Source organism: Coenobita brevimanus, chromosome 111 (genome assembly GCF_032717465.1).
Source record: "Coenobita brevimanus isolate Jiangsu-jjx chromosome 111, ASM3271746v2, whole genome shotgun sequence".
Taxonomy (NCBI): Eukaryota; Metazoa; Arthropoda; class Malacostraca; order Decapoda; family Coenobitidae; genus Coenobita; species Coenobita brevimanus.
The window spans coordinates 33,084,001-33,104,542 of record NC_137064.1 but is presented as its reverse complement, the minus strand read 5'-3'; the positions used below and the strand labels follow the sequence as shown (position 1 = coordinate 33,104,542).

At 40.4% G+C, this 20,542-nt stretch overlaps 1 protein-coding gene across 1 annotated transcript in view; it reads right to left on the bottom strand.

The window, feature by feature from the left end:
* The window catches only part of LOC145417862 (acetylcholine receptor subunit beta-like 2), a 359,174-nt gene that overhangs the window by 21,277 nt on the left and 317,355 nt on the right, over window positions 1-20,542 (bottom strand). Inside the window, exons 9-11 of the mRNA XM_080286481.1 lie at window positions 17,268-17,429; window positions 13,471-13,592; window positions 6,593-6,708 (exon numbers count right to left, since the gene is read on the bottom strand). Coding sequence (XP_080142607.1) covers window positions 6,593-6,708; window positions 13,471-13,592; window positions 17,268-17,429 — 400 coding nt within the window. The remainder of the gene's footprint in view (window positions 1-6,592; window positions 6,709-13,470; window positions 13,593-17,267; window positions 17,430-20,542) is intronic.

Sequence of the window (20,542 nt, the reverse complement as noted above, 5' to 3'; positions counted from 1 at the left end):
TGTCAATTACACCTTTATATCCTCTTGTGTGTGTCACTAACTAAAGAATAGGTATCACACGAGAGAATATAAAGGCCAGGCAAAATGGATCACTAAAGAAATGTTACGACGTCCACTCCACCTTGAGTAATGTGTAAAACAGTATATATCATCTCTGGGGTATAACCACTCAGTATGCAGATTTCTTTATAAACTTGTATACTGTTAACTCTTTGTTATCAGCGATTTTGGAGGTGACATATTTACCGCCAAGTTGAGGTGGCTAATGTAACGAAGTATACCCAAGTAACATATTACATTAGAAAGTATGATGGTTCGTGTCAGATATTTCTTTTCCAACCTGCATTATCTACATTCCTATCTAGCGAAAGAATGCAAAAATATTATAACTGATATCAAGTGGAAGTGACATAATCCCGAGTAGCATATAATCAGTCACCCAGTGCAGGTGTTTGGGTTAGGTGGGAGGATGGAGGTGAAGGATGGCTAGTGTTGGTGGTAGTCGTGGGCTATTTTCTTTTCTCGCAAGCTTAGGAGACCCTCTAGCCTCTCTTACTTTGCTAGTGATAGTTGATATGCACATCTTTGCAATTTACCATATGCTATTTATTTTATTTTATTTTATTTACCTTTTATTAATACTGACATGGACTGCATAAATAACACTAGAGAATATTAAAGCATCATCTACAGAACTACGTTAAAAGCTCGATTAACCAGCATCCGATGCATCGGCACCTCCATATAAACAGAACGCAGATTCGATCCGGCATGAGGTAAAAAATATTCCAGATACTGGTCGTCGCCGATTCAAATCGCCCTTCCTTCCACTTCTTCAGCTCCTGACCTTGTTCCTTCCACTTCTCCTTCACCATTGTCTGAATCCTCATCTCACGATCCTGATGATCCCCCGAGAATTCTTGGTTAGTTCTGTACAGTTCAGGATAAAGTAGTGTATGCAGCTAGGTTTTCAAAATGATTTTGGCCTGTAACATATGCTAGATTTTTCTTTATATAATATTTGGTACTGTTTGCTGGTTTGTGTTCAGTCCCAAGTTTGGTCCTATTTCATTTGTTTGACCTCCCAGAAAATTTCTATGAGTAACATTCGGTTATCCGCAAAAATTCCATATCCGGAATGGAAGAATCCCCATGCATTCCGGTTAATCGAGCTTTTACTGTAGTAAGGAAGACTAGCTATGGTTCACTCCTATGCTGACAAGAATACAGCCAAAGTTATCTCTTTGCTGGTCAAGAATTATATATACATTCAACATTGATTTGACTGCAACCAGCGATTTTCTCCCTCGCGTTTGTTTCTTCACAAAAATCTGGGAAACACCATAGACGGACATTCCTAAAATAGAAATCCTTTCATCAGCCTCCTCGTCCTTTACACCTGAAATTTGTGTTACCTGGTCATTATAAACATTAGATACATTTGTGCCTAATATCAAGGGAATCTGGTGTCTGATATTCTGTTTACATGCACTTCTTCACTACTGAAATAGACCAGTTTCATACTTGACTTTTGGTACCTCTAGGATAAAGAATTGCAAGAATATCACAGCCACTTCTCTGCATACCTTCCAATGTGAGGAAATACCTTACATGGAAAGACAGAAATATCAATCTTAACTCAATTAGGTCAGAGTTATATTGCTTCACATTAAGGTTGGATAAATTACTCTGGTTCTAAACGGCTTATCGCTTTACATTTTGGACATCCACGAATTTAGAAGTATGTCCAAAAACTTCCAAGACGAGAGGAGAGCCTAACTTTACAATAACACACCTAGATTACCGCCATGTCATGTACTTCCTCACATAATGGAAAGTCTAAGGATACCCATCTTGGTCTGCGGTGAGGGGGGGAACGTTATGTTTCTAGGCTAAAATTTGGTGCTCTGGCCAGCGACTTACTCAACATCACACTAGACACAGGGCTATGCTACTAAAAACACTACAAGGCTAATATATACAGTCTGCTGCCTAGACACACTGACAAGTACACGATAATTCTGTGTTGATTCGGGTTCATTCACACCTCAACGAACCGACTGGCAGGATTTATCTGGGAGTTTATTTTTGTTATTACGAGACAGACAAAACCGAATATCTTAGTCACAGCTGCACTAAAGAAGAGATTCACAAAGGCTGCAGTCTCTCAGCTCTGATCCAAGAACTATCTTTGGCTTTATCTGTTTATCTGTAACGAACATACCGTGTAATCGTGTTCGAGATTCGACGTGTGTGCTTTGAGTGTAGCTTTCAAAGTCTTTCATCTTTCTAGTACACTTTGTCATGGAATTTTCGTTATTATAAGAGACAGTGGATAATCATGCCAGTGCCTATGGGGATTAAACAATTAGTGGTGACATTTAGTGAGAAAAAAACAATTGCATAACAGGAAGTGCATAGGTACCATGACCAATTAAGATTCCTGTCGCTTCATGTGGCCACCAAACTACATACTATGGGTCTGTAAAGGGGATACATGGCTCATAGTGAAAACCGCCACTTATCCACTTACTTATCCTCAAGTGGCCACAACGTCACTTTATATGTTTCGTGCAGTGTTCATGGACTTTTAGTAAAATCTGGAACCCCATTACTGTCGTACGATACATTTTGACTTACCTCGTAGCTCAAATTTCTCATTATACAAAGATCGTGAGGAAAATATACTCGCTTACCAATTTAGATCCCCGCATCCAAGTGATAGATTATTCGGTTATTTAACTTACTCTGTTTTTCTCCACTGGATCTTCTAATAACCCTGCATGGGTACACTGACCCTCTCACGACATTACTTTATTACATATACTAAATAAACTGCCTGGCTAGACTGACTCACTGCCTGACTACGATGAATATCTGCACTGACTCACTTGCTACGTTGCCTCATCGTTTGACTTTTCTTCCTCAATTTCTTACCACACTGACTTTTATTACACTGATTCCCTTACTATGCTGACTCACCTCTTTACTATACTGACTCACTTCCTTCCCACACAACTCACTTCTTTACTAAGTCACCTCCATCCTACAGTGACTCACAGCATTACTACACTGGCTCTTCGGCATAGCATAACTACCTGACATTCTGTCCTTACCTGAAATTAAGGACAGGTTACTTTCAGCTAAAGGATCACCTATACTGACTATATCCCTACACTGACTACCTAGCTACACTGACTCACATCCTGCCTGTAATGAATAAATAAACTAACTATACTGACTCCATTTTACTGCTTACAAATTTTCTTCTGTTAGTCTAATTTCCTTTAGCGTATACTGCTTTTCCACAATTCTCTTCCTCAACCACATTTCAAAATCCATTATCTATATATTTATTCTTAATGTTCTCTTTAATAGCCAACCTCCTCTCGATATATTAAAATCTATCAGGTCTCTTTACACTCATTTTCTTACATAATGTCATTCTTTTTCTTATATCGTATAATTAAACTCTCGTCGATCAAGCAAAACTTTCAAATACCTAAATTCTTTTCTTGAATTGCCTGCCTCTTATTAATCTATTACGGATTTCTATTGGCTTTGCTTACGCTCATTTCTATTAATATCGAACTTCTTTTCAACACACCAGACATTCTCCACAACGTATTGTTATGCAACGTATTATTGTCGACCATGTAACACTGTATACATATATTTTTACAACTTTTCTTCTACTATCAAGTTAAATTATACAGCTCACAACTTCCAATACATTCAGATTTTTATTTCTGCTATCCAACTTTTTATTGTTATTTCTATGCAAAATTTCCTTCTGGGTAAAAACTTGTTAAATAATCAGCCTATAGCGAGCTTCTAATTTTCAGTCCATCTATTTGCATTCTTGTCATTAATTCTCAACCATTTATTTACATACTCCAGTCAATATAAATGTCTATAACTTCCATTCCTCCAAATCTGTACATACTCTAAACACTCGTCTATAATGAGGATGCAATACACATCAATATCTACAAAATACAAACTACCCATGACATATTATTATCCCATTGTAAGCAGCTACAGTTGAACAGGGAACTGCAAAATACTTCATGTACAAATATTAACTCCTTCAGTACAGTAATGCCCATTTTGTTCCTTTTTCCTGCCTCAATATAATCTTACTCAGCTCAGGAAGGACTTCATGCTGATGCGGTTAATCTGTTACTGATCAAGATGCAAATTTACGTCATTCAGTTCATTTTATGTCCACACATCGGTGGAATTAATGTGCTTAAATTTCTCACCCACTTAAACATAACTTCTGAGTGATGAACAACCCTTACTTGTGATGGACACTCTACTCTCTACAGGATATTGGAGAGTATTCTTAACTCCAGGGTGCAATAAGTCCCTCCTAATAAATATATAATAAACATCCATAACGGAGGAAGAGCAAGTACTGTAGTGAAGGGGCTGAATCCCAGACACTTAGGAGTTTGCCCTAACCTGGATAAAATGGTATGACAATCGCAAAGTGAAAAAATTAGTCATACTGAAGAAGCTGACACTATCATATTCTTTAAGCTTTGATTATACCACAAACGCTCAGTGCTCAGATTCATATAATGTCCAGCTCCCTCCACTGCGATCAACTGTAGCTCTCTTGAAAATTAACCCATTAAGTGCTAGGATTTCTATATGTGGAACAAAATCATCTGAATTTGTACTAAATAAAATACTTAATACTTCACTGCATCCTTAGCACTGACGGGGTTAATTATGCAATATAACACACACTGTGTGCAGACTAAATCAATATCCTTCTTTGCTGTCAAAACTACCACATTAAAGAAAATAAAACCATGAACTACACAATAAAATCAAAATCTCAACTTCCTCTGCTTTTTCTCTGGCATTTCCACAAAGCAGACTCAGCTGAAAAAAAATAACTACTATAGACAATCAGAATTTTGAAACCTAGATACCACAATAAATATGTTTTGGCTCAACACTACCACAAACCAAACCACACAGAAAATAAAAAACTACCACACCCATACACACGCACACACACAAAGTCAAGAATTCCAAACCAACATTCAGCTGCCGCCATGATTAATCCTTCAGGTACAATGACATCTTTTTAATTCTTCCTACCTTCAAAAGATTTCTTCAACTCAGGGACACCTCTTGAACTGGACAGGTTAATTAGGAGTATAGTCTCACCTCTCCACCTTGAACAGTCTCCTAAGCTGAACAAATTCTTCTGGGAGTTGCAAGTATAAAAAAAAAAAGACGTAATCGTAGTGAAAGGGTTAATATCAACTACTAGGGAAGCAGATTAACCACAGCACTACCACAACCACAGTGAAGCCAATTAGCCTACCTGCCTAATTTACAAGGTCATATTCTCGTCAATTAAGAGGTAATTTCGTGGGCTAGGAGGCTACCTTTGCACTTCTTCCTTACTACAGTTCTTTCACATTAACTTGGCCCAGATTTTCGTCCTATTGTAGCGTCTTTCACGTAGTTTAGCGGCAGAAAAAGACGGTGCTACGGTTCTACACCCTTTACACAGCACCTCTTCGTGATTAGCACCATATTCCAAAGTTAATCTATTGTTATAACTCAGCGCTCAAGATGGAGGGATGGCAATTTTAGGCCAATGTAAATGGTATAGTTTAGAGTTGGATAATACGGATGAACATTCTCCTCTATTGCAATTTAAATTCTTGCATGTTATTTACGCCTTCAAGGCCAATACCGAAAAAGAAAAATCTAAATTACAAAAGAGAATACTGAAATATAAACGTGAAACAAATATCTAGGAAGAAGTACTAGGAAACCTTCAGATTTACTGGGGGATATTCTTATTCATATCCTAATTTTCTATGTCAACTCAATATCAACACATACACTGAAGAAAATATTACCGAATGGAGATAATATACTGATAAGGAGACTATATTAGAGGCCTGATAAGGAAGATATACTGGAAGCCTCCTAACCCTTTTAACTCCGGCAGAATCTAACCATCCAGCGCTGTGGAAGGTTTAAGAAGACGAGAATACGACTCACACCCTCCGCAGTGGCACAAATCAACCCAAAACTTACTCCTCACACTTCAAAAATTTTAAGTCTAGTCACCAAGCAGACCAGACAAAAAAAAAAAAAAAAATAAAAAAAAAATAAAAATACACCCCACCAATCCAGCTTATGGTTTCTCTAAAAAAAATTGCACACACACACACACACACACACACACACACACACACACACACACACACAAAGCAAGTCTTACACACTTCGGGGGAAAAAAAAATACCCAAGAGCAAAAGAACGCGTATTAGATGACGTATGTATTTTTATTTTTTTCCTGTTACCACCAGACGATTTTGTTTTTTCAATTTTGGACAGAAATTTAATAGTGAAGGGATTAATTGAGGCCACATTCAACCCCCCATCTCAAAAAAATAAATAAATAAATAAATAAATCTCCCCAAGCTCCATAACATCATCCAATAATAGCAGGAATAAAATTTTAAACAATACGTCATCTGAGTGAAGTGGTTAGTCGCGTCAAAAGATGAGCGTGCGGTCTCGAGATCAAGTTCGCATGGGGCTTGCTTACCTCGTTGTCCCTGTCAGCGTCCTTAATGTGCTGGGCGATGAACTGCACCCCTTCAATGGCCTTCTGGATCTCTGGGGAGTAGGTTCTCTGGCTGTGGAGGTGACACCCGCCCATCTCTGTAGGTTTGTAGGGGTGGAGACGAGAGGATGGATGGGGGAGAGGAAAAGGGGGAGAGAGAGCGGAGCAAGAATGAGAAGGTTGGTGAAAGAGAGAGTGGGTGAGGAGGGGAAGGAAGAGAGAGGAAAGGTAAGGAAGGGAAAGGGAAGAGAGAGGAGAGGCAAAGGGGGGAAGGGGGAACAAAAGAAAAAAAAATAAAAGGAAAGGAAAGGGGCGAGAGGAAAATGATAGGAAATTAAGACAGGGAAATGAGAAGGACACAAAGGAACAGGGAAGTAGGAGGAAGGAAATAAATTAAAACGGAATGAGGAAGGGGAGGGAGAAAAGAAAATTTAAGATGAAGGAAAGTTCGAAAGGTAAAGGAATAGGAGGAAGTAATGAGGGAAAGGAGAGAAACGAAAATTAGCATTAGAAAAACAGACTTATCACTTTTACTGTTCTGTCTATATTAAAAACGAAACACTTTTTTTTTTTTTACATATTTTAAAAAAGTATCCGTGGCGAATTTTGTTATCACTTACCTGCCTTAAAAACACCTGGAAGAAACATGATAATTAACATACCTGGTCATAACACAAGGTACGAATGTTAAATTAAGAAGACCCATGTTATATCTTTCAGTAAATATATCAGATAAACTTGAGGAGTCAGGTGAAGGATCCCAAACACATAGTTAATCATTTTTCAGTACATACCTAAGGAAAGAAAAAATAATCAAAGTTTTCTAGTCCATACCTCACCAACAATTCCGTAAAAACAAAATGTAAATGATCACATTGTTCTGATACACATTTCGCCAATACTGAATCCCAAAGTAAATAGTAAATGAAAGTTTTCTAGTATGTAACTCTGATGGTTGAATAGTTAGGTTAGGAGGATAGTTGGCCAAAATAGTTATTAAGCTCCCTAGAACAAACACCACTAATAGCAGAAGAGTTAGTCAAAGAGATTAGCCACCCAGTACACGCACAGTTAGGGCAAAGGAATGATTAGGTTTTCAATATACACACTGCTAAGATACCCAAAATTAGCGAAGAATGGATAATTAATACACACAGATGGACCACTTAGTTTTACACACACACACACACACACACACACACACACACACACACACACACACACACACACACACACACACACGAGACCCCAAAGTAAGCAGCCAAATGAAGTAAAACAGCCTTCTCGTACACACACAACACAATACCGATAAAATTAGCTTTGAAGAAGTACAATAAAGCTTTTCAGTCACACAAATGTTACTTTAAACCTCAATACATAGCTGTTAAAAGGAGTTACGAGTACATAAGCTTACCAATCCAGTACTCAAGCTCAAACCAACTCAAAACAACCCCAAAACAACTCAAAATGCTACGAGGAGGTATAGGTGGCTTATAAAGGAATTCAATTAGATTACCACTCTAGCACACACACTCTAAGTACTAAAACCCCAAAGTTAAAGAATAAAGAGGGAAAATAAATGGCCAATCAATTAATAAGCTTTCAAGTAGGAGGTCAGGCTCAAGGGTCAAAAGGGTGAGTCTAAAGGCCCCCCTCTCGTAAGTCCAATGTACCCACTCTTAAGCTTCATAGGCCACACTCAAAAGCCAAGAGGGTGAGTCTAAAGGTCCCCCTTCCTGTAATTCTCAAGTACTCACTCTGAAGCTTCATATTCAAGAACACAATTGCACAGGAAGGGCAAGGGCGGCGGGATGGGAGGCCTGTGCGGTACGGCCCATGCAGGCGACAGGTGTGGTAGGTGCGCACTGACCGTCAACAAAATAAAAAAAAATTGGGTGTAAAATATGAAAGGTGTAAAAGGGTGTAAAATAAGAAACTGGAAAATGAAAGGTGTAGAATATATAGGTGTAAATATATAAAAGGTGTAAAATATAAGTGTAAATATATAGGTGTTAATATATAAGTGTAAAATATAAAAGGTGTAACAAGGTATAAAATAAGAAATCAGAATATGAAATGATGTAAATATACAGAAGGTGTAAATATATAAAAAGTGTAGAATACATAGGTGTAAATATATATAAGAGGCATAAAAGGTGTAAAATAGGAAATCAGAATATAAAAAAAGGTGTAAAATATGAACGGTGTAAAAAAAAAAAAAAAGTGTAAATACATAATACGTGTAAATATATGAAAGTTGTAAATATATAAAAGGTGCAAAAAGGTGTAAAAAAGAAAGGTGTAACAAAGTGTCGTAAAAATATTTGATGGTGAAAGAAAACATGGAAAACTGAAATACAAAAAAATAGGGATGGGTGTCATTATACAGAAAAGAGAAAAGGGCATTGTGAAAAAAAAAAATGAGGGAAAAACTATGCAATGGAAAAAAGAGAATACACAAACAAAAAATTGGAAAAATATGAACATCTTTCAAAAATCTGCAAAAACAATAAATGAAGTAAAAAGAACATATAATAGGGGCTATTAAAAAAAAAAAAAAAGACTACACATTATAATAAAATAATAGAGAATCAGAATCCATAAAAACGACAAAGATAAGAACAAAATGAAGATCCAATGAAAATATCACACCAACATAGATACAGAAGTTCATAATAAACAAGACATTAAAGGTAGAAAAAATAAGCATGGAAAAAAAATGATAAATTATACGAGTAAAATTAATATGGGTAAATTATAAGGGACAGAGAACCACGTACACACACAACAATCTAGGGGACTTATAAATCTAGAAAAAAAAAAAAAAAAATGAAAAGAAGAGATGAAAATGATGATTGTTCAGGACAAAACATACACATTACCTAACTATAAAAGAAACCTTAAAAATTAAGAGAAGGAAATGCTACGAAAGTATTAAATGCTAAGGAATAAACTCACATTTTAAAACGATGATAAAAAAAGGATTCACAAATGTTGAGAAGGAAATAAGACGAATGTATATTAACTACTCTGAAAAATACACATTAAGAAGTAGAAAAGGGAGCTTCAGATATGTAAAGAAAAAATTAGACAAAAATGCCAATACCTCTGGAAAAACTGTACATTAAAACTTATTAAAAAAAAGAAGAAGAAGAAGAAGATCCTCACAAATGCTGACAGCGAAGTTAAAATAGATACTCCAGGAAAAATAAACATCCCCCCAAAAAAATAAATAAATAAATTACACTAAGAAAATGGATGAATGAAACTTTAAGAAAAAAAATGACGAAGAAACGTTAAGAAAATAAAGTTAAATACGATAAACACAAGTAGTTGCCACATTCCATAAACAGATAATATACAATAATTCTTCCTTACATCCCAGTCTATTCATATATATATTTTTGCCATTAAAACCGACAATAAATGACATAAACGCTGACTCTTAAGATTTTACGTCTCCCTATAAACCTAACTTCGACAATTTCCCCCAGTTTACAGCATCGGTTACTTGGTAAAAGGCGTGATATTTTGGATCACATCTCTGACGAAAACGAGGACAATCTGCAGAAGGAAAATTGATAGGACGTGTGTCAAAAAAAAAGCGTGGGCTAAAAATCAAACATAAAATAAGAAAACTGACCTAATAATGTCGGCAACGTCCCCTCCTTTCAGAAGGTAAATAAATAAATAAAAATAAAAATTTTCAAGGAAAGCAGCGAATGAGACCGTTCGATTTCTGTCATGATGTGAAATAACAATTACTGATGAAAGTAAGAAAATTAATCTACGAATGTCGGCTAACTTCAAAAATAAATAAATAAATAAAAAGACTCGAGAAAAAGCAGGGAATGAACATTTGGAGAAATAATAAAAAAAAATGGAAGATGCTTTACTGTTGGTAACCTCTCCTTCAAAAAAAGGGGGGGGGGGATTCTAGCAAATGAACAAATGAGACAAAATGGAATAAATGATAAAAAGTGCAGATTTTTTTTAAACATCATGTACGAAAGAAAGAAAAGTGATCTAATGTTAACCACAAAAAAAAAAAAAATTAAGGAAAATAGAGGAAAGCAAGGAACGAGATAAAAGGTTGGAAACGAGAGAAATGTAAATATCACATCCACATAAAACACCAAATTTCGATATGCAAAGAGCGGATGAGGAAAACTGACAGGAGGGTTGGCACGGCTGATGAAAAGAGGGGATGGGAATGAGTGGCCGGAAAAGAGAGGGGTGGAAATTAATGCCCAGGAGAGGGTGAGGGGAAAAGGTTTAGCCATGAGGGGAAGCCTAATGAATTACTAAACGCTAAATTACTTACGGATGAATCCCATTGAAATTTAATATGACTCGAAATTAACCTGTTCACTACGATGCCATGATTTTGTACTTAATTTTCCCACAGATCAAACTATTCAATTTGGCGATTTAATTTTAGGAATGAGATTGATCAAGGATAATTAACTAGCCTCTAAAGTTAAAAATATATTAGTTGGCGTGAATGGAAATGAGCTACAGTAGGTGGAAATGATTTATGGGTTGAACTGAAAGGCTGTGAGGTAAAATGACAGGAAAATGCAGAATTATGATTTTATACGAAGGAAAATGAAGGCTTAGAACTAAAATCTATAATTCTCTCTCTCTCTCTCTCTCTCTCTCTCTCTCTCTCTCTCACCTCCCGTAAAAATCGAGTTCACATTAACCTCCTACACTTCTGCGGATTCCAATTTTATTTTTGGAGCTGCGTAGGGTGGTTTATATATCGAGTTGCCATCACTCCCCCAGCTTTCATAGACCGGGGGGAGAAATAAGTAGAGGGGAGAGAGGTGAGGAGAAGAGAGGGGAGGAGAGGAGGGGATGAGGGGGGAAAGATGAGGAGAAAAGGGGGAAGAGGTGAGAAGAGGGAGGAGAGATGAGGAAAAGAAGGGGGGAAGTGAGGCGAAAAGAGGGGGAGAGATGAAAAGAAGAGAGGGAGGAGAGATGAAAAGAAGAGAGGGGGAAGATGAGGAGACGAGGGGAGAAAGATGAGGAGAAAAGGGGGGAGGGAGGAAAAAGGGTTAAGAAATCAGAAGAAGGTGAGGGTTGAAAGGAGGGACGGAAATGGAGTAGAGAGAAGTGGTGACAAAGAAAAGGCGACAGAGAAGTGGTGACAGAGAGGTGGTGACAGAGAAGGGGGTACAAAGAAGTGGTGACAGAGAAGAGGCGACAGAGAGGAGGTGACAGAGAGGGGGCGACAGAGAAGTGGTGACAGAGAGGTGGTGACAGAGAAGAGGGTACGAGACGGGATTCAGGAAGCAAAAGTTGTCTGCCACACCTCTGCTGGCTGGTGAAATGGAAGGTGTTGCATGAATTCTTTTTTTTCTGACTGCAATATGAAGCACGCAACAAAGACATGAGAAAGACGGATACTCTCTGATGTTTGGGGGGAGGAATGAGGAATATGGAAGGCAGGATACAACACTAGTAGAGGACTGTCGGGGAGAATTTATGCTATTGGCTACACAGATCGCTTCATATTAGTTACACCTGGACATGATCTACACCCAATTACACCAACCCATACTCCCTTACTCTAACTCCACCCCCTCTGTAACTCTAATCTGGAGTGGAGTATACTGTAGTTAGAGGAGATGGAGTTAGGGTGAATGCAGGGAGGTGAAGAAGGGTGAAAGCTGTGGATGGATGTAATTCTGCTTTGAAATAGAGAGTGAGGACGAAGGTGGGACAGGGAGGAGGGTTTGGGATGGTGGGGGCTGAAGGAATGGAGGGTGGGGGTGAAAAGGGAAGGTGTGGTGAGGTGGGGAGATGTGAAGAGGAAGGAGTGTACATAGATTCAGGCAATTTTACACTTTACAAGCACGACAGTAACAAAAAAAAAAAAAAAAAAAAAAACAGTAGGCCTACACAGAAATATGTGCGTTCGTGAAAGAGCGCACACAGACAAATACACTTACATCATCTCATGAAAAACTACACCCACCCACCCACCCACACACACACACACACACACACACCCACACACACACACGCAGTATATTGTCCTCAACCATCCAGACCACTCGTACGTACAACAATACGGGCCTAATTGGTTGAAAATTATGAGTATTGTCCTCATAACGTCAGCCATATCGTCAAACATCACCTATTACCACATTTCAAACAGATGTAGCACACTGATGACGTCAACGATAAACACACACACACACACACACACACACACACACACACACACACACACAGAGGACCAGTTTCTATCTTCTCAATATTTCCTCCATCATCATCATCATAACTTTTATCTGCAAATCTGTAAGTCACCAACTCTGGAATTTCGCCTTTTATCTATAGTTTCCTTTCTAATTTACTTAACAAAATAATTAGCTTTGCGATCTTCTGGCTCTTTTCCCATTACTAATTCAACTTAAATCCACAACCCCATGCACAAATCACTCCTTTACAATAATCTTCTTGACCATGCTTTCAATGTCTAAGATCTACGTCTAAGATCTAAGAAATGTATGGAAGGGAAAGATGCGCCTATTCCGGGTTTAATTCTCACCACACACCACCATCAGAACTTGTATTTACTTTCATATATCACCACCACAATCACCACACCTCACCACCACACTCATCACGCCTCACCACCACACCCACCGCGCCTCACCACCACACTCACGTCGCCTCATCACCACACTCACCACGCCTTACCACCACACTCACCACGCCTTACCACCACACTCACCACGCCTTACCAAAACACTCACCACGCCTCACCACTACACTCATCACGCCTCACCACCACACTCACCACACCTCACCACCACATTCACCACGCCTCACCACCGCCCAGTACTCACCACACTTGCCCGTGGCGTGTGATGAGAGGAAGTCATCGTTGAATTTGTAGCCAGGGTCGCCGCCCCCAAGACTGCATCGGTCACCCCTGTACTCCACGAAGGCACCCTCGTCGAAGGGGTCACTGCGGGGAGATGGGGAAGGGGATTAGATAGATAGACAGACAGATAGATAGATAGATAGATTGATAGACAGATAGACAGACAGATAGATAGACAGATCTAAAAATGTCAAGACGGTGGTGAGGACGGGCTGAGTTAAGAGGAACCTGAGTTAAATTAATTACTGAAAGGAGTTTGGGGTGGGCCTTCGATTGTGAGGTGATGGATTGTAGGAGAGAGAGAGAGAGAGAGAGAGTGATTCATGTATTTAAAGGCAATAAACCACACACACACACACACACACACACACACGTCAGCTTGTAGTCCACTGGGTTCACATTCAGACTGTGTGTGTGTGTGTGTGTGTGTGTGTGTGTGTGTGTGTGTGTGTGTGTGTGTGTGTGTGTGTGTGTGTGTTTTAATATCACCAGACGATTTTATTCACCTTCCAAGATATCCTTCACAATAAAATATCCAAAATAAACAATAAACAAATAAAAAACAAATAATAAGACAAGGCTACACAAATTCCTAATACACTTTAGGGTTCTCTGAAGAAAACGGAATGTAATTTGTCCCTAAAATGACTTCCATATTTTTGTCTGTTTATACACAAAGAATTTTATGTAGGTCACTAGATTAATCAGGGCAGCAAAAAGACTAAAGATATTTTACGAACATGAAGAAGATGAAGAAGGGGAGGAGGAGGAGGAGGAGGAGAAGGATAGATAGAATACAGATAGATAGACAAATGACAGAGAGACAGACACACAGATAGATAGATAGATGGATAGACAGAGATATATATAGATATAAAAATAGGTAGATGGACAGAGATGGATGGATATAGATATAGACAGAAAGATAAATATACATGGATGGATACAGATATAGATAGATAGATAAATAGACAAATAGACAGAGAGATAGACAGATAGACAGACAGATAAATATAGCCACATTTAGGCATTTAACAGCATGAACAAAAACCAAAATACACAGAGCAAAACCAGTAAAAAATAACAAAGAAAACTCGAGAAAAAAAACAAACACAAAAAAATGTAAAAAAAGACTGCAAGTGAGGGAGGAGGAAAGAATAAGTCGGAAACGAACAAAAATTACGAAAAGTCCAAAAACAGAACGTGATAAAGAATGCAGGTGAGTGGGGAGGAGGGCAGTGGTCTGGAGGGTGGGAGTGTGAATGAGACGAATTGAGCCTTAATTGCCAGTCTGGGTCAAACGCATTAGTCTCCCCTGGCAGCTGGGGTGAAGAAGGGGAGGGGGGAGAAGAGAGGGAGGAAGGAGGAAGAGAGGGGGAGAGGAAGGAGGAAGAGAAGGGGAGAGGAATGAGGAGGAGGGGGAGGGGTAGAAGAGTGATGAGATATAGGAGGGGGAGGGGAAGGTGGAGAGGGAGGAAGGGGAGAGAAAGAAAGAAAGGGACAGGGGGTGAGGAAGGTGAAGAGCGAGGGGAAAGGGAGAGGAAGAAAGAGGTGAGATTGGAGAGGGGAGAGAAAAAAGAGGAATGGAAAAGGAAAAATGGAAAAGAAGAGATGATATCACAAGGAACGAGGACAGGCAGGAGAAGAAAGAGAGAGAGAAAAAAAAGGGGGGAAAGGAAATGTAAAAACGGCATAGATAGACAAATAGATAAATAGACAGACAGACAAACAGACAAACAGACGGACAGACAGACAGACAGATAGACAGCCAGGCGGACAGACATAAACATTAAGTGAGAACTAAACAACAAAAGCAACTACAATTCTCTGGGGAGCTGTATACACGTGCCAGCCTTCCACACGTGCCAGCCTTCCACACGTGCCAGCCTTCCACACGTGCCAGCCTTCCACACGTGCCAGCCTTCCACACGTGCCAGCCTTCCACACGTGCCAGTCTTCCACGTGTAACACAGGCTTCGGGTTTATTTATAGGTACGAACTCTGATAACTGAGTCCATAATGAAAATAAAAAGTAATAAATAATTCAGCAAACACTTATTCACGTTACAATATTAATTACAAAATATTTATACGAAGCAATACCAGCGTGAATACTTTGGTGTTATTTCATGTATTTTTTTGAGAAGTGGAATGGTAATAAGAGACTGACTAGGAGAGTGTGAGTGAGGTGGAGGGAATGGAGAATGACAGACTCACTAGGACTGTGTCGCTGAGGTGGAGGGAGTGAGGTGTGAGGCTGACTAGGGGAGTGTATCTGAGTGAGGTGGAGGGAATGGAGACTGAGAGACTGACTAGGAGTGCATCTGAGTGGGGTGAAGGGAGAGGGGGAGAACGAGGATGAGATGGGAGGATTGGGTGAAGTATTTGTGCGTCGGGGGCGTGTGTTGGCGATATTGAAAGACAGAGTAAAGGTTGAGAAAATAAATGTGTGAAAATAAAGCTAGTGGAAGACAGGAATGTGAGCGAGAGAGTATGACCACTTGTACCCTACCTTCTCTCTCTCTCTCTCTCTCTCTCTCTCTCTCTCTCTCTCCATTCAGTCGGGCACATTATTTCTTTATCTCTCCTGTCTCATCTCTCTCAATCTCTCTCTCCTCTCTTCTCTCTCCGTGCCTCTCTAAAGATCAATATCTCTCCCCCCATATCTCCCTCTTTTTCTCTCCATCTTCCTCTCTCTCTCTCTCCTCTCCATCCTCTCACTCTTTTTCTCTCTTTCTCTCTTCGTCCCTTCCTCTCACACGAGCACAGGTATTTTCCTCGTCCTCCGCCTCCTCAAGGACATTCTCTCTCTCTCTCTCTCTCTCTCTCTCTCTCTCTCTCTCTCTCTCTCTCTCTCTCTCTCTCTCTCTCTCTCAATCTTTATGGTCGAATCACATATCCCAACTAATTATCAAACAATCCCCATCACTCCCTCCCTCCCTCAGTCAACCAACCAACCAATCAACCAATCATTCAATCAACCAGCCAATCAACCAGTCAATCAATCAATCAACCAGTCAATCAGCCAATCAATCAATCAATTAACCAGTCAATCAACTAATCATTCAATCAATCAATCATTCAATCAATCAACCAATCAATCAATCAATTAACCAGTCAATCAACTAATCATTCAATCAATCAATCATTCAATCAATCAACCAGCCAATCAATCAATCAATCAACCAACCATTCCAGCCAATCAATCAACCAATCAATCAAATCATTAACTAATCCAGGTAATCCACGCCTTCCCTCTCCCTCACATCAATCCTCCAATCTAATCCACCAACTCCGCACTCCCAGGCTTCTCTCTCTCTCTCTCTCTCTCTCTCTCTCTCTCTCTCTCTCTCTCTCTCTCTCTCTCTCAGCTGAATAAACTCGTCTGTCATCAGCTGGAATAAGATACTAGAGTTACCCCGTCCATTAGAGGGTTAATTACTCGTCAACCCAATCCACCAATCACACTTTCAATCACCCAGTCACCTTAATCCTCAATCATTATGTATACTAACACCCTCAACACACACACACACACACACACACACACACACACACACACACACACACACACACACACACACACACACACACACACACACACACACCAGCCACCCATTAACACTCACCCACCAACCCCCACCCAACCTTAAAACCCCCACGCCTTAACACCAACCTACCAGCGACTGACCTCCCACCCACCCACACACACAACTTTAAAACCCCCAGCGCCTTAACACCAACCTCCCAGCGACTGACCCCAGCTCGTCGTCTTGCATGCCGTCGATGTACTGATCTGGAGAGCCCTTGAGGTGCCTGTCCTTGGGGTCATATTGAGGCCGCCGCATCAACAGGAGTCGAGGCATTACGTGGATGAACACCCGCTTCACCCACGGAGACATCTTGTGCGTGGAGGGCGACCTAAGGATGGAAGAGAGGTGGAGTGAGCATCTGGGTACGTGGACTGAGGATGTGGAGACATGTGGAGCGGGAGAAATTAGGGGCACGTGTGGAATGGGAGAAATTAAAGGACACGTGTGGAGCAGGGGAGATTATTGGAGACATTTTAGTGAGTGGACTTGTGGAGTGGAAGGATAAGTGGAGTGAGCGTCTGGATGTGTGGATGGATCTGAATTAGTGGAGCAGATGTGTGCAGAAAATTAGTGGAGACATTTCATGTGGATGGCGACCTGGGAGTGGAAGAAAAATGGAGTGAGTGTCTGGATGCCTGTATGAGAGATGAGTGCGTATGTGGATGACCGAAATGGAGTGGAGAGAGAGAGAGAGAGAGAGAGAGAGAGAGAGAGTGTGTGTGTGTGTGTGTGTGTGTGTGTGTGTGTGTGTGTGTGTGTGTGTGTGTGTGTGTGTGTGTGTGTGTGTGTGTGTGTGTGTGTGTGTGTGTGTGTGTGTGTGTGTGTGTGTGTGTGTGTGTGTGTGTTGCTCGGGAAAATTGGATGCAGCAGCAGTAATTGCGTGACCTACATCGGTTCATATGCATAAATTACCACATTCAGCCGTCGACCACACACACACACACACACACACACACACACACACACACACACACACACACACACACACACACACGCACACACACATGCACATACTCTCTCTCTCTCTCTCTCTCTCTCTCTCTCTCTCTCTCTCTCTCTCTCTCTCTCTCTCCATCAATCGTCCTTCCAATATTAATTGAAGTTACTCATCAAGTCTAAGGAGCCGATCACACCTTAATTAGGCACCTGGGCAGGGGAGGCCGTGGACAAGGTAATTAAAAGGTGTAATTAGGGCGGCTTACAGGTATTTCCCGTCAGGTGTGCCATCATCACTACTATTGGATGGGAAATATTGGGGACGATAGAAATGGAAATTGATAGGTGTGGAAGAGTGATGTGGGAAAGAGATTGAAGGAAGGAAGGGAGGGAGGAAGGAAGGACACAATGATTACTGAAGACAGGTGAGAAATGATGAGAAATGTGAGTGTGTGGGGTACTGATTAGGGCAATGGAAGGAAAAATTAGACACTGAATCTAGGAAAGGAAGGACGGAAGGAAGGACGGAAGGAAGGACGCAAGCAAAGCAAGCAAGGAGACACAAGCCATACTGGTGAGATAAAAGAGAGACTGAGATTTACGTGAGTGTAAGAAAGAGTGATGAGGAAGGGGAAGGGGGAGATCTGAGAGGCAGGAAGGAGAGGAGATTAAATACCTGATATATTACAGATAAAAAATAAGATATGGAGATAGAATGGAGATAAATACGCATGTGGAGAAATGATGAGGGGGGGGGAGGAAAGGTGTGATGAGATGAGATGAGATGAGAGAGAGAGAGAGAGACAGACAGACAGACAGACAGACAGATGCGGACCAAACTGAGAGGAAGGAGTCTGTGTGTATAAAAGTGATGATTGGAGATGGAAGGTGAATATGAGAGACAGGGAGAAAGAACGAAGAGATTCGAGACAGTCTGGAGAGATAAGACCTGAAATGTGAAGATTAATTGGAAACTGGATATTAGAGCTTGTGCGTGTGTATGTGATGAAAGGGGACAAAATAAAAGAGGAAACTGAAATAATGGAAGGAAGGAAGGAAGGAAGGTAAGAAGGATGGAAAGAAGGGAGGAAGGTAGGAGGGGAAGGAAGGAAGGAAGGAAGGAAGGAAGGGAGGAAGGCAGGCAGGCAGGAGGCAAGGAAAAAGACAGGGAATATTAAAGAATGAAAGGACGGGAAGTATTAGAGATGAGAGGGGAAAGATAGAGGTAAATATATGAATGTGAAAAAAATTGTGAACAGAGAAAGCAGAAGCAGAGACTGATATAAAAAGAGGGAGGGAAAGGAAAAGCAGAAAGATAGGAAGGAAGAAAAGGAGTTACAGAAAGAAAGGAAGGAAAGGGGATGCAGAAAGGAAAGGAAGGAAGAAGTGGAGATTCAGGAAGGAGGGAAGGAAGAAAAGGAGATGGGGAAGGAAAGAAAAGGAAGGAGAGAAGGCAGAGAAAAGAAAGAGAGAGGGAGAGGGGTAAGGATGAGGGAACACAACATTTCCGTGGCAAAATATTGACACTGATAATGAAAGCGGCAGCACATTAACAGATAGCACGATGAGACGCCTAAAGGGGGCAGGGGGTCGAGAGAGCGTGAGGAAGGAAGAGGGGGAGAAGAGAGGATGAGGAGAGAGGGAGGGAGGGAAGAAGACAGTGGTAGGGGGAAGACGGAAAGGACGGAGGGAGAGAAGAAGACAGAGGTAGAGGGAAGACGGAAAGGACGGAGGGAGGGAGGGAGACAGAGAGGCAGAGGCAGAGAGTGGGGGGGAGGGATACAGAGGGAGAGGAAATGGAAAAGAAGGGAGGGAAGAGTGTCAGAAGGAAAGGAGGAAGGAAAGGAAAAAGTGAGGTAAAGAAGAAAGGAAGGAAGATTAGATGAGGTGGGTACAGAGAGGGACGAAGGAAATGAAGCAGCCCAAAACTGAAGCCAAAAAGGAGAAGGAGGAAGATGAGAAGAGAGAGGGAGGGAAAAGGAAGAGGGAGAAAGTGGAAGAAATAGAGAGGGTCAAGGTGGTTTATAGAGGCACACGACCCTAAAGACCTCTAACAAAAGAAGATCCGAAAACAAGTGAAAATAAATAGGGTTGAATTGAATTTTGGAAAGTTTTAAAAGATGATGCAACAGAAAACAAGAGACAGCAATTAAACACAAATAAATGACGCAGTTAAGTTATATGGACCCACAGGACTCAAAAGATTAGTAACAAAATTAAAAAAAAAAGACGAAAATGAAAATAATACAAGGCCACAGCAATTTTTAGAACAGAAAACAGCAAGAAGAAAGGGAAAAACGAAGAGAAGATGATAAGAAAATGAGAATAAAGGGAGACCAGGAGAAAAGAAAATGGGAGGGGGGACTGAGAAAAAGAAGAGGAACGCTGCATCAGGGTGTGGCAATTTGTAGAGATGATGAACGTTTTCCAATCAGTATTAAGTGTTGTTTGGGTAAAAGATTCGTGATGGGACACACACTTGAAGGAGATAAGGTGTGTGTGTGT